The sequence below is a fragment of the Temnothorax americanus genome, unplaced genomic scaffold (assembly GCF_048541705.1).
Source record: "Temnothorax americanus isolate GAGA-0224 unplaced genomic scaffold, ASM4854170v1 Scaffold10, whole genome shotgun sequence".
NCBI classification, from domain to species: Eukaryota; Metazoa; Arthropoda; class Insecta; order Hymenoptera; family Formicidae; genus Temnothorax; species Temnothorax americanus.
This window is the reverse complement of record NW_027509231.1, coordinates 565209-578291: the sequence shown is the minus strand read 5'-3', so window position 1 is coordinate 578291 and position 13083 is coordinate 565209. Positions and strand designations below refer to the sequence as shown.

The window sequence follows — 13083 nt, the reverse complement described above, 5'->3', positions numbered from 1 at the left end:
CTTTTATGTCTGATAATCATCTTTTAGGTAAAATATGCTACATCCATCTTCAGAAATTTTTTAAAAAAAGAAGCTTCTATTATTGCGATTTAATTCAATTAATTTAGTTAAGTACTTTAATCTTCGCAAAGTGTAAAATCATGTCATATATTACGTATATTAACGTCATTTCTTGGAATAGATTTTATTTACTTTACGTGAGAACATGATCAATAAGGATGATGGCAGGAAACAAAGCATTCTTCACGTTCCTTTCACACATTTTCTTTATTCTTGTACAATAGAGATTTCAATGAAAACTTACGAAGCTAATGAAGCTGTCCAACAGCTTCACGTATCTTAGAGAAAATTTATACGAAGAGCCAAAGGCTACACATTGATAGCGATAAACATAAAGTATCACGCGGATGGAATACGGGGCTCACGTCAACCCTAATATCCGCCATAACCGCCAAATCCTCGTCCACCCCAGCCTCGGCCGCCCCAGCCACGGTCGTATCCTCCTCCCCAACCTCTGCCGTATCCTCCGTATCCTCCCCCCCAACCTCCGCCGTATCCTCCATAGCCACCGTTGTATCTATATGGTCGTCCGTATCTGAAATTGTTCATGAATCGTTCCGTGACAGATTTTGTGAAATATTATTATATTATATAAAGCGTTTGAAAAATCGTCGCCTTTTTAATGACAGGTGACTTGATAAATTTTAGAATCAATTTTTACTTAGTGATGATTTTTTGGAAAAAAATATTGATTTAATATCGAATAAATTAGGATTTAATGCTGGAGGTAAAAGATTGCCGATCAACTCTAGAAGAAACAACTTATATATATATATATATATATATATATATATATATATAAGTAATGAATATAATGCTTCTAATTCATAACGAACGAAAGGTTACTTGAAATAAAAAAAACTAATTTGTTTCTTCTAGAGTTGATCGGCAATCTTTTACCTCCAGCATTAAATCCTGATTTATTCGATATTAAATCAATATTTTTTTCCAAAAAATCATCACTAAGTAAAAATTGATTTTATATATATATTATATATATATATATATATATATATATATATATATATATATATTTTGCCATGTGTAATCACAATTACAAATTATAATTTGATATACTAATCGTACCTATGCGCGGCACAAGTGATATCTTTTATATATTCAACCTTTTTCTCTCGCCTATATATATATATATATATAGGTACGATTAGTATATCAAATTATAATTTGTAATTGTGATTACACATGGCAAAATAGCGGCAAACATTCCGTTTGCCTGTATTCTGCTTCTCCTGCCTTTATTGTCATTAAATTATCATTTGAAGTACTGGGAACGTGAATCGAATGGAACATTAAAGATTTTACATATTCAAACAAATTGAAACTGAAACATGTGTGCACGCATTATGCACACATTTAATGTGTATGAAATTAAAGATATCTTTTTGTTTTAAATTATCGATTATGTAAGATTTTTCAATGTCTCGGTGGTTATTTTAAATATCGTAAAAATTAGATTTTTCATCACCTAAACAATTGTTTAAGTTTAAGCTTCTATTTCGATACGCGATATTTTAGAGAAACCACTACTGTACACTTTTCTGTGACGGTAAATTTCGACGTTTCGTGAACGTCACTTGCAAGAAATAGACGAAGATATACATACGGTCCGCTTAATTATTGCAAATTGATCGTTGCGGTTTTGCTCATTGAAATGCGTCATTTATGCACGCGTCTAGTTATTAGAGTGTTCGTGCGACAGGATTACGTACGAACAACATGTGATTCATGCGCAGTTCAGGAGAGGGATGCGGTGAATACGAATGAAGAAATACTGCGCCACAAAAGCGCAATATTTTTTTCCAAATGTCTCCTGTTTACGCGACTGTCATCTTTACGAACGAGTCGTAAGCACCATAAACGAGCAAGACGCATACAAAGTGCGCGTGAAGTATGTATAATCGCGGTTGAGTAAGCTCCGATTACGATGGGATATACGTGATCGCTGTTTGATGTTTGTCGTTACAACCAGTCCCAACGACACGTCCGAACTCTAAATAATGAAGATATTGACAGTACGAGAAGCTGATCGTCAAAAAATTACCGCGAAATTTCCGAACCTCGGAATTTTTCCACAGGATATGACTGTCTTTATCGCGCGACAGTTTAATTTTGCCTAATAATTTTAACGAAGGTATAGGTACCTACTCATCACGCGAATGTAAAATTAACAGTTCCGCGAGAAAGAGCTGTATTAGCTTTGTAGCGATTGTAATGAATGGCGAGGTATGTTAAGAAAACGGATTTATTTGGTTTTTTTTAAATTCACTTTGCAATGGCACGCGACGAATTTTGATATTGGCATTTTGGGAGCATTCTGAAAAGTATTCGTGTCCAAAACGCCTAATTATATTCATTGCAATTTATTTTATAGGTCTAAATTGTCTAAGGATGATGAGTTTCATGGATTCACGCATTTCCTGCGGATAGATCGATGTCAATGGGGTAGAAATTAAAATGATTCGTAACTCACCCCCATTGCGAGGCATCCGCTACTAGATCGTTCGCTTCCGGTTGTGGTACGCCATCTGCATTCTGCACAGCGGCGGCGAACGCGAGGAACGTCGCGAGGAGGAACACCTAGAATCAATTCGAGGCGATTCCTTATTATCGTCTTCTCTCGAATCGTCGAATCTGCGATTCGCGCGATTAAAACCAAATCTTTTTGACGCGATCTCGATCCTTTCCCGTAACTCGTATCCAATACACTTGAAAAATCTTCGATCGGGGATTCGTCGGTCGCTTCCGCTGGATGCGATTTGCAACAATAATCCATGACGATATAATATTCGAAATTTGACAGATAAAATATAAGAGCGTATCTTTTTCTTAAAAAGATTTCTAATAGAATAACATAGAAACTATTTTTATTGATATATTTTGAGGATAATCTGACGTTATTTAATTCAAGTTTTCTGTATCACTTTTAAATTTATATTCGATTATTATCATATTTATAGCTTGATTTATAAATCCCGGTCTACTTGATTTCGAGCAATTCCTGAAGCGACTGGCTTCGATCTCGGGCGCGAATTACTCTAATTTAATTAATTAGACCAGTTAATCAGGCTCGCGATTGACGTTCTGTGTCGTCGAGGAACAGCGCACACACGCGACGTGGTAAGAAAAAAAAACCAGAGGAAAGGAAAAGCGTCTTCGAAACGATATAGTATCGACGTCAAAGATGAGAGGGATCCTACGGACCACTTACGAAATGCAATGGACGCAACATATCAGAGACTGATTCCATTTTGAGTGCAGCGGGCCTTTATATACGCGGCGTGTTTTCGCGACGTAGTACCCGGGATACGCACGCACCAACACGTGCACAGGCATCTGCGCGCCTGTCGTCGGCTTTTACCTGCGGTTTTCGCACACGCGCGAACGAGCGAGGAAGACACGCGATAACATGCTTCGAGGACGAAGAGTGTATCAGTTGCGACACAAAGAGCCGCAAATGGGAATGCCAATGTCGAGATTACCGAGTGTTTTCGTGGGATCCCGGGATTCCGCGCGATGCGCGCGGAGAGGCGCCCCGAGGACGTGATCCTTGTAAAATCCGAGGCGAGCGTAATCCGAGACCTCGCGACTTTATCGCGCCGATAATATTCGCAGATATTCCCTTCGAGTCAACCTGTCTCGTTATGATTGATCTTAACATCTTCGTTTATCCCCAAAGTACCACTGAAGTGCAGGAAAGGTTCTTTATTTTGGAAAAAATAGAGAAGAAGATAAGCCATCCATCTTTACCTCACGAAAACAACTGAAAATGTTTACGAGGTGTCAAGTTTAGATTAATAGAGTTGTGTTAATTTCTTCTTAGCATAAAAAATGGAAATAAAATCCGTTTGGAGGTAGAGATTAAATAAATTCACCTTCACATTAAAAATATATCTTCATCAGCATTGAGATGCACGAAAATGGTTGATATTTCTTTTGGTGACTTCGAACACGGTCGATACTTAATTATAGTAATTAATAAAATAACTCGTTCTTTCGTTGTCATCAGAAATTAATGCATTCCGGCAGTCACTAAAAGAGTCACTCTATTTTAATTATTGAAACTTGATTATCAAATTATTCGATTGGTTTCAGGAGTTTTGCAAGAATGCATATTCGGACGGACACGTATATCTTTTACTTTCGGAAGATATTTTATTGGGATTTTTTGATTTCGCAATTAGACCACTCATAGTACAAACAAATAATTAATCATTTTTATCGAGAAAGATGAGCCATTCACACACATTTAGCATGCGTCTAATCGTACGTGTATAATGATACTTCTCAGTATCTATATCATTAGCAGAGAAAAAATTCTGGGAAGGCGCGCTTTTTGGTCGCCGGACTAGGATTGCATTTTGCTGGACCTTTTCGGAAGTCATTTACGTTAGGGGGATGATAATGACCGACGACTTAAAGGTTATAATTCTTGGAATTCGATACACTGTTCTTATACGCAAAAAATATCTGGGGATATTAAAAAATGGCCGACCATTTGTAGGTTGAATAAAAACGCTGAGTCGTTGAGTCGCGCGATTAATCATCCTCATTATCGTTTAGCCGACGTTAGATATTTATTTGACACATCTCGATTGATAATAACATTTAATATACATATATGTTCATATATGATTTAATTATAGAAGTTTTTACAATTATTTTTATTAATATTTATATAGCAACTAAAATTGAAATAAATATTGAGAAAAAGATTGGAAGAATAATATACGCAATTAAAGTTAAGTTTTACAATTATTTTCGGTACAATAGTATTAATTTTTGGTAATGCCCCTGATCTAGAAGTTGCGTAATATTTTTATGCGTTATTTAAATGGAGGTTGGGCTTTTACCGATGTTGTTTTTCCATACCTTAAAAAAAAAAAGATTTACGAAAAGACGGCATTGCTACGAAGATAATATCATACTTTATTTTTTTGTTTTATAAACGTTATTGTTGTTACATTTATATTTTTATCATGAATGGTACGTGAGATAAAACCGGTCTGGTATCTTTGTGTTTAAACTGAAAATTCGGTCGAGGAATTAATAAACCGCGGATTTGTCACAATTACGTTTTAAGTAAAAGTATGTGGAATTGTTGGAAGGACGTGAAATTACGTAACTAAATTCTGAAATTCTCACACACGTCGCAAAAAGAAAGTTATGCGTTAATGTAAACGACAAACATTTTGGAAATATTCTCATATTTCCGTAATTTTTCAAATTATCTCACTGTATGTTTTACACTTAAGAACAGTTAATTAAGACTAAGACGCTAAATTAAATAAACTATTAGCGCATTAGATATTTAGATATTTAAAATTCAGATATATTTATACAACGGATGGGTCAAATAATAATACAACAGATTCAGTATTAATATATATCCTGCATAATTCTTTTATTTAACAGTAATTTACAGTTATATATATATACAATTAATAGTAAAAAAAATTGCATCGACAAATAACAATTTTTATACCTACTAAATGATCATAGAAGAGAGAGGAACGAAAGATACTTCAAATTTCTTATTATCTCAACTGAAATATTCTGTGAAAAAAAATCTGTAAATTCCATAATCCATAATATATTTACGTGTCCAGACGTGGAAAAAGCCGATGTCCTCGCTATGATATAACACGATTTCCGATTGTTATCACGCTTTTTGTTTACGCAGTTCGTAACAGGATTTGTCGCGCAGAACTCGTCAAGTTGAACGATAGTGCAATTATAAAACATGTCACTTCTACGACGATTTACAGAGACACGAACGTTTCTGGTTTATACCAATGATGTTTCACCCTGGGTTCCGTAACGCGCATATGCGCGCATTTATTTATAGCATACGGTAACGTTTTATACTACAAAAAATGCGCGCATATATGCGCGTTACGGAACGTGGCCTTAAAGTTTTAAGGGTTTGATTAAAAAAATTCTTATCAATATTTTTTTTTGTTTTTCTTGCGTGTTAATAATAAAAGATAAACTCAAGGGGAGGGATTTATAATTGAACCTTGATCAACTGATAAATAATAAAAGAACTGACATGAGTGTGAAAAGCACGACGGAAGTACGGATAACGAAATTTCCAGGTGAGCTGAAAATTTATCCTGTTTAGAGAACGGTTTTCCACTCGCTTTTCACTCCGCAAAGGATACAGGAATCTGTATATAATTGGTATGAAGCTTATATAACGGTTGTGTTACCGTACGGGTCTTATCTTTCAGATGGTTTTTAGTTGCTTTCTTTCTTGGATGCGAGCGTATTCAAAAAATACAAAAAAAATTAAAAGAAAATAAAAAAGATAAGTGCATGATCGCGCCGAAAGACTTTCGACACCTCTTCCAACAAAGATCGTTAATCATTTTTAAAAGGAAAAATTCTAGCGCGGTTTATTATCGATCGACGAACTTTTGGGGGTTGTTTGAAGATAAAAATGTAATAGATATAGCTAAAGATAAAAAAGGGAAACAGAAAAATTGACATCTCGGAGAAAGAATTCACTTCGCGAACGTCCCTCAGAATCTTCATCTCGATCGCCGGCAATTCTCTCGATCTCCTTCATTACGCACTCGAGGAAAAATCACGTGGATGTACTAAAAGGAAGTTAGTCGATTTTAACGAGCCGGCAAATCTTTGTAATCGAACGTTGAGTATCTTCGATGCACATTGCATACGCGAACGTTGAAAGGGTAAAATAGTCTTTTGCCACGATCTTGCGATCTCATGAAAAAGGAAGAAGAGAGTGAGAAAGTGAGAGAGAGAAAGAGAAAATGGGTGAGTAAGTTGCATAACATGTAAGAGTGAAAGAGAAAGAGAGAGAGAAAGAGAAGGGGAGAGAATGAGAGAGAGGAGAGAGAGAGAGAGAGTTTGGCGATACCGTTTCGTCCCAATTCTTTATTGTCATAACTCTTTATTTTCTTGTCATGCAGCGCAAAAAGAATCAAATCAAATGAAGTATGGTTTAACGCATCGGCGATCTTTGCGCGCTCGCCGTCGCCTTGAAATTCTCATCGATCGCGGAAACGAATCCTTCTCTGCGGTTCCTCTGGCGCGTGTCGCGCACGATCATAGATCGACCGCGAATCATCGATCAACGAGCCGACACGCGCACCGAATCGGTTTAAATGTTTCGCGAGCGAGAGGATTTTTCCAGACATACCTTCATACTTTACATATATAACGCATTGTACATGTTTTCAGTGATAAGAGCAGAGTTTTAAGAGCCTAGATATTGTACAGAATTATAAATATAAGAATAAAATATTTGGTTAATTTTTAATCGTTTCTTACGTGCGTATTATATATATATATATATATATATATATATATATAAAATAAAATAATAATTACTCTAATAACAAATAACGATGAATTTAATATTACATATATATATATATATAAATACGAGTACATATATATAAATATGAACATATAGGTATATATATATATATACAAAATATAAAAATATATATAGATAATTTTATTATATAATACAAATGAGTAATAAGGTATTTAGTTATTGTATATAGTGTAAGAAAGAGCTGATCGTGTAAGATACAGATAAGGTGTTTTAATGTGCACATAGTAGCGTCATGGACAATAATCATATTATTACGATTAATAATAATTACAGTTTTTTACATCCCGCGTTTCCTTATTCGACCTACACCCACAAACCTGTTATTCTTACACCTACGTTAATAAATTAACTTACTGTCTTGTTATTATATACGTTAAATGGGAAAAAAATATAGTTCTATTGCAAGTTCTTTCTAAAAAATGTTTGATTCTTTTTTGTCTGATAATCATCTTTTAAGTAAAAAATATGCTACATCTATCTTCAACAATTTTTTTAAAAAGAAGCTTCTATTATTGCGATTTAATTCAATTAATTTAGTTAAGTAGTTTAATCTTCGTAAAGTGTAAAATCATGTCATATATTACGTATTAACGTCATTTCTTGGAACAGATTTTATTTACTTTACGTGAGAACATGATCAATAAGGATGATGGCAAGAAACAAAGCATTCTTCACGTTCTTTTCACACATTTTCTTTATTCTTATTGTACAATAGAGATTTCAATGAAAACTTACGAAGCTAATGAAGCTGTCCAACAGCTTCACGTATCTTGGAGAAAATTCATACGAAGAGCCAAAGGCTACACATTGATAGCGATAAACATAAAGTATCACGCGGATGGAATACGGGGCTCACGTCAACCCCAATATCCGCCATAACCGCCAAATCCTCGTCCACCCCAGCCTCGGCCGCCCCAGCCACCGTATCCTCCGTATCCTCCCCCCCAACCTCTGCCGTATCCTCCGTATCCTCCCCCCCAACCTCCGCCGTATCCTCCATAGCCACCGTTGTATCTATATGGTCGTCCGTATCTGAAATTGTTCATGAATCGTTCCGTGACAGATTTTGTGATATATTATTATATTATATAAAGCGTTTGAAAAATCGCCGCCTTTTTAATGACAGATGACTTGATAAATTTTAGAATCAATTTTTACTTAGTGATGATTTTTGGGAAAAAAATATTGATTTAATATCGAATAAATCAGGATTTAATGCTGGAGGTAAAAGGTTGCCGATCAACTCTAGAAGAAACAAATTAGTTTTTTTATTTTAAGTAACTTTTTGTTCGTTGTGAATTAGAAGCATTATATTCATTACTTATATATATATATATATATATATATATATATATATATATATATATTATATATATATTTAGGTTGAATATATAAAAGATATCACTTGTGCCGCGCATAGGTACGATTAGTATATCAAATTATAATTTGTAATTGTGATTACACATGGCAAAATAGCGGCAAACATTCCGTTTGCCTGCATTCTGCTTCTCCTGCCTTTATTGTCATTAAATTATCATTTGAAGTACTGGGAACGTGAATCGAATGGAACATTAAAGATTTTACATATTCAAACAAATTGAAACTGAAACATGTGTGCACGCATTATGCACACATTTAATGTGTATAAAATTAAAGATATCTTTTCGTTTTAAATTATCGATTGTGTAAGATTTTTTAATGTCTCGGTGGTTATTTAAAATATCGTAAAAATTAGATTTTTTATCACCTAAACAATTGTTTAAGTTTAAGCTTCTATTTCGATACGCGATATTTTAGAGAAGTCACTACTGTACACTTTTCTGATGTGACGGTAAATTTCGACGTTTCGTGAACGTCACTTGCAAGAAATAGACGAGATACATACGGTCCGCTTAATTATTGCAAATTGATCGTTGCCGTTCGCTTTTAGCGTTAATTGCTCATTGAAATGCGTCATTTATGCACGCGACTAGTTAGAGTGTTCGTGCGACAGGATTACGTACGAATATGTGATTCATGCGCAGTTCAGGAGAGGGATGCAGTGAATACGAATGAAGAAATACTGCGCCACAAAAGCGCAATATTTTTTTCCAAATGTATCCTGTTTACGCGACTGTCATATTTACGAACGAGTCGTAAGCACCATAAACGAGCAAGACGCATACAAAGTGCGCGTGAAGTATGTATAATCGTGGTTGAGTAAGCCCCGATTACGATGGGATACGTGATCGCTGTTTGATGGTTGCCGTTACAACCAGTCCTAACGACACGTCCGAACTCTATAAATAATGAAGGTATTGACAGTACGAGAGGCTGATCGTCAAAAAATTACCGCGCAATTTCCGAACCTCGGAATTTTTCCACAGGACATGACTGTCTTTATGGCGCGACAGTTTAATTTCGCCTAATAGTTTTAACGAAGGTAGGAATCTACTCATTACGCAAATGTAAAATTAACAGTTTCGCGAGAAAGAGCTATTATAGCTTTTTGTAGCGATTGCAATGAATGGCGGGGTATGTTAAGAAAATTATTTATTTGGTTTTTTTTTTTACTTCACTTTGCAATGGCACGCGACGAATTTTGATATTGGCATTTTGGGAGCATTCTGAAAAGTATCCGTGTCCAAAACACCTAATTATATATTCATTACAATTTATTTTATAGGTCTAAATTGTCTAAGGATAATGAGCTTTACGGATTCACGGATTTTCTGCGGATAGATCGATGTCAATGGGGTTGAAATTAAAATGATTCGTAATGACTCACCCCCAGTACGAGGCATCCGCTACTAGATCGTTCGCTTCTGGTTGTGGGTCGCCCTCATTCTGCACAGCGGCGGCGAACGCGAGGAACGCCGCGAGGAGGAACACCTAGAATCAATTCGAGGCGATTCCTTATTATCGTCGCTTCTCTCGATCTGCGATGCGCGCGAAAAAAACCGAATCTTTTTGACGCGATCTTGATCCTTTCCCGTAACTCGTATCCATGCAATACACTTGAAAAATCTTCGATCGATCGGGGATTCGTCGGTCGCTTCCGCTGAATGGATGCGATTTGCAACAATAAAATCCATGACGATATAATATTCGAAATTTGACAGATAAAATATAAGAGCGTATTTTTTCCCCAAAAGATTTTTAATAGAATAACATAGAAACTATTTTTATTGATATATTTTGATGATAATCTGACGTTATTTAATTCAAGTTTTCTGTGTCACTTTTAAACTTATATTCGATTATTATCATATTTATGGCTTGATTTATAAATCCCGGCCTACTTGATTTCGAGCAATTTCTGAAGCGACTGGCTTCGATCTCGGGCGCGAATTACTCTAATTTAATTAATTAGACAAGTTAATCAGGCTCGCGATTGACGTTCTGTGTCGTCGAGGAACAGCGCACACACGCGACGTGGTAAGAAAAAAAAATCACAGGAAAGGAAAAGCGTCTTCGAGACGATAGTATCGACGTCGAAGGTGAGAGGGATCCTACGGATCACTTACGAAATGCACTGGACGCAACATATCGGAGACTGATTCCATTTCGAGTGCAGCGGGTCTTTATATACGCGGCCGACCCGGTGTGTTTTCGTAGTACCCGGGATACGCACGCACCAACACGTGCACAGGCATCCGCGCGCCTAGTCGTCGGCTTATATTATACCAGCGGTTTTCGCACACGCGCGAGCGAGCGGGCGAACGAGCGAGGAAGACACGCGATAACATGCTCCAAGAACGAGGAGTGTACCAGTTGTGACACAAAGAGCCGCAAATGGGAATGCCAATGTCGAGATTGCCGAGTGTTTTCGTGGGATCCCGGGATTCCGCGCGATGCGCGCGGAGAGGCGCCCCGAGGACGTGATCCTCGTAAAATCCGAGGCGAGCGTAATCCGAGACCTCGCGACTTTTATCGCGCCAATTAATATTCGCAGATAATTCCCTTCGAGTCAACCTGTCTCGTTATGATTGATCTTAACATCTTTGTTTATCCCCAAAGTACCACTGAAGTGCAGGAAAAAATCTTTATTTCGGAAAAAATAGAGAAGAAGATGAGCCATCCATCTTTACCTCACAAAAACAACTGAAAATGTTTACGAGGTGTCAAGTTTAGATTAATAGAGTTGTGTTAATTTCTTCTTAGCATAAAAAATGGAAATAAGATCCGCGTTTGGAGGTAGAGATTAAATAAATTCACCTTCACATTAAAAATATATCTTCAGCATTGAGATGCACGAAAATGGCTGATAGCTGATATTTCTTTTGGTGACTTCGAACACGGTCGATACTTAATTATAATAATTAATAGAATAACTCGTTTTTTCGTTGTCATCAGAAATGAATGCTTTCCGGCAGTCACTAAAAGAGTCACTCTATTTTAATTATTGAAACTTGATTATTAAATTATTCGATTGGTTTCAGGAGTTTCGCAAGAATGCATATATTCGGACGGGCACGCATATCTTACTTTCGGAAGATATATTTTATTTGGACTTTTTGATTTCGCAATTAGACCACTCATAGCAAACAAATAATTAATTATTTTTATCGAGAAAGACGAGCAACCATTCACACACATTTAGCATGCGTCTAATCGTGTATAATGATACTTCTCAGTATCTATCATTAGCAGAGAAAAAATTCTGGGAAGGCGCGCTTTGGTCACCGGACTAAGATTGTATTTTGCTGGACCTTTTCGGAAAGTCATTTACGTTAGGGGGATGATAATGACCGACGACCTAAAGGTTATAATTTTTGAAATTCCATACACTGTTCTTATACGCAAAAAATATCTGGGGATATTAAAAAATGGCCGACCATTTGTAGGTTGAATAGAAACGCTGAGTCGTTGAGTCGCGCGATTAATCATCCTCATTATCGTTTAGCGACGTTAGATATTTATTTGACACATCTCTCGATTGATAGAAACATTTAATATACATATATGTTCATATATGATTTAATTATAGAAGTTTTTACAATTATTTTTATTAATATTTATATAGCAACTAAAATTGAAATAAATATTGAGAAAAAGATTTGAAGAATAATATACGCAATGAAAGTTAAGTTTTACAATTATTTTCGGTACAATAGTATTAATTTTTGGTAATGCCCCTGATCTAGAAGTTGCGTAATATTTTTATGCGTTATTTAAATGGAGGTTGGGCTTTTACCGATGTTGTTTTTCCATACCTTAAAAAAAAAGATTTACGAAAAGACGGCATTGCTACGAAGATAATATCATACATTATTTTTTTGTTTTATAAACGTTATTTTTGTTATATTTATATTTTTATCATGAATGGTACGTGAGATAAAACCGGTCTGGTATCTTTGTGTTTAAACTGAAAATTCGGTCGAGGAATTAATAAACCGCGGATTTGTCACAATCACGTTTTAAGTAAAAGTATGTGGAATTGTTGGAAGGACGTGAAATTACGTAACTAAATTCTGAAATTCTCACACACGTCGCAAAAAGAAAGTTATGCGTTAATGTAAACGACAAACATTTCAGAAATATTCTCATATTTCCGTAATTTTTCAAATTATCTCACTGTATGTTTTACACTTAAGAACAGTTAATTAAGACTTTGAGACGGTAAATTAAATAAACTATTAGCGCATTAGATATTT

At 35.7% G+C, this 13083-nt stretch overlaps 2 protein-coding genes across 2 annotated transcripts; both read right to left on the bottom strand.

The window, feature by feature from the left end:
- Nucleotides 1-248: 248 nt before the first annotated feature.
- On the bottom strand, nt 249-3441 carry LOC143901306 (uncharacterized). Its single transcript, XM_077413487.1, has 3 exons — nt 3290-3441; nt 2552-2658; nt 249-595 (listed from the first exon to the last, which is right to left on the bottom strand). The coding sequence occupies exons 1-3, from the start codon at nt 3326-3328 to the stop codon at nt 433-435; spliced, it is 309 nt and encodes a 102-aa protein (XP_077269613.1). The 5' UTR covers nt 3329-3441; the 3' UTR covers nt 249-432.
- Nucleotides 3442-8123: 4682 nt separating this feature from the next.
- On the bottom strand, nt 8124-11112 carry LOC143900331 (uncharacterized). Its single transcript, XM_077411548.1, has 3 exons — nt 10954-11112; nt 10215-10318; nt 8124-8479 (listed from the first exon to the last, which is right to left on the bottom strand). Exons 1-3 carry the CDS (start codon nt 10990-10992, stop codon nt 8305-8307), a joined length of 318 nt encoding a protein of 105 aa, XP_077267674.1. The 5' UTR covers nt 10993-11112; the 3' UTR covers nt 8124-8304.
- Nucleotides 11113-13083: the final 1971 nt, after the last annotated feature.

Bases quoted from the DNA above. Each gene is read 5' to 3' on its own strand.
- LOC143900331 (XM_077411548.1), bottom strand. From the start codon at position 10,992: ATGGAATCAGTCTCCGATATGTTGCGTCCAGTGCATTTC. The intron at 10,319-10,953 runs GTAAGTGATCCG...AATTGATTCTAG, and splicing joins TGTTGCGTCCAGTGCATTTC to GTGTTCCTCCTCGCGGCGTT. The intron at 8,480-10,214 runs GTGAGTCATTAC...GAACAATTTCAG, and splicing joins GCGGATGCCTCGTACTGGGG to ATACGGACGACCATATAGAT.
- LOC143901306 (XM_077413487.1), bottom strand. From the start codon at position 3,328: ATGGAATCAGTCTCTGATATGTTGCGTCCATTGCATTTC. The intron at 2,659-3,289 runs GTAAGTGGTCCG...AATTGATTCTAG, and splicing joins TGTTGCGTCCATTGCATTTC to GTGTTCCTCCTCGCGACGTT. The intron at 596-2,551 runs GTGAGTTACGAA...GAACAATTTCAG, and splicing joins GCGGATGCCTCGCAATGGGG to ATACGGACGACCATATAGAT.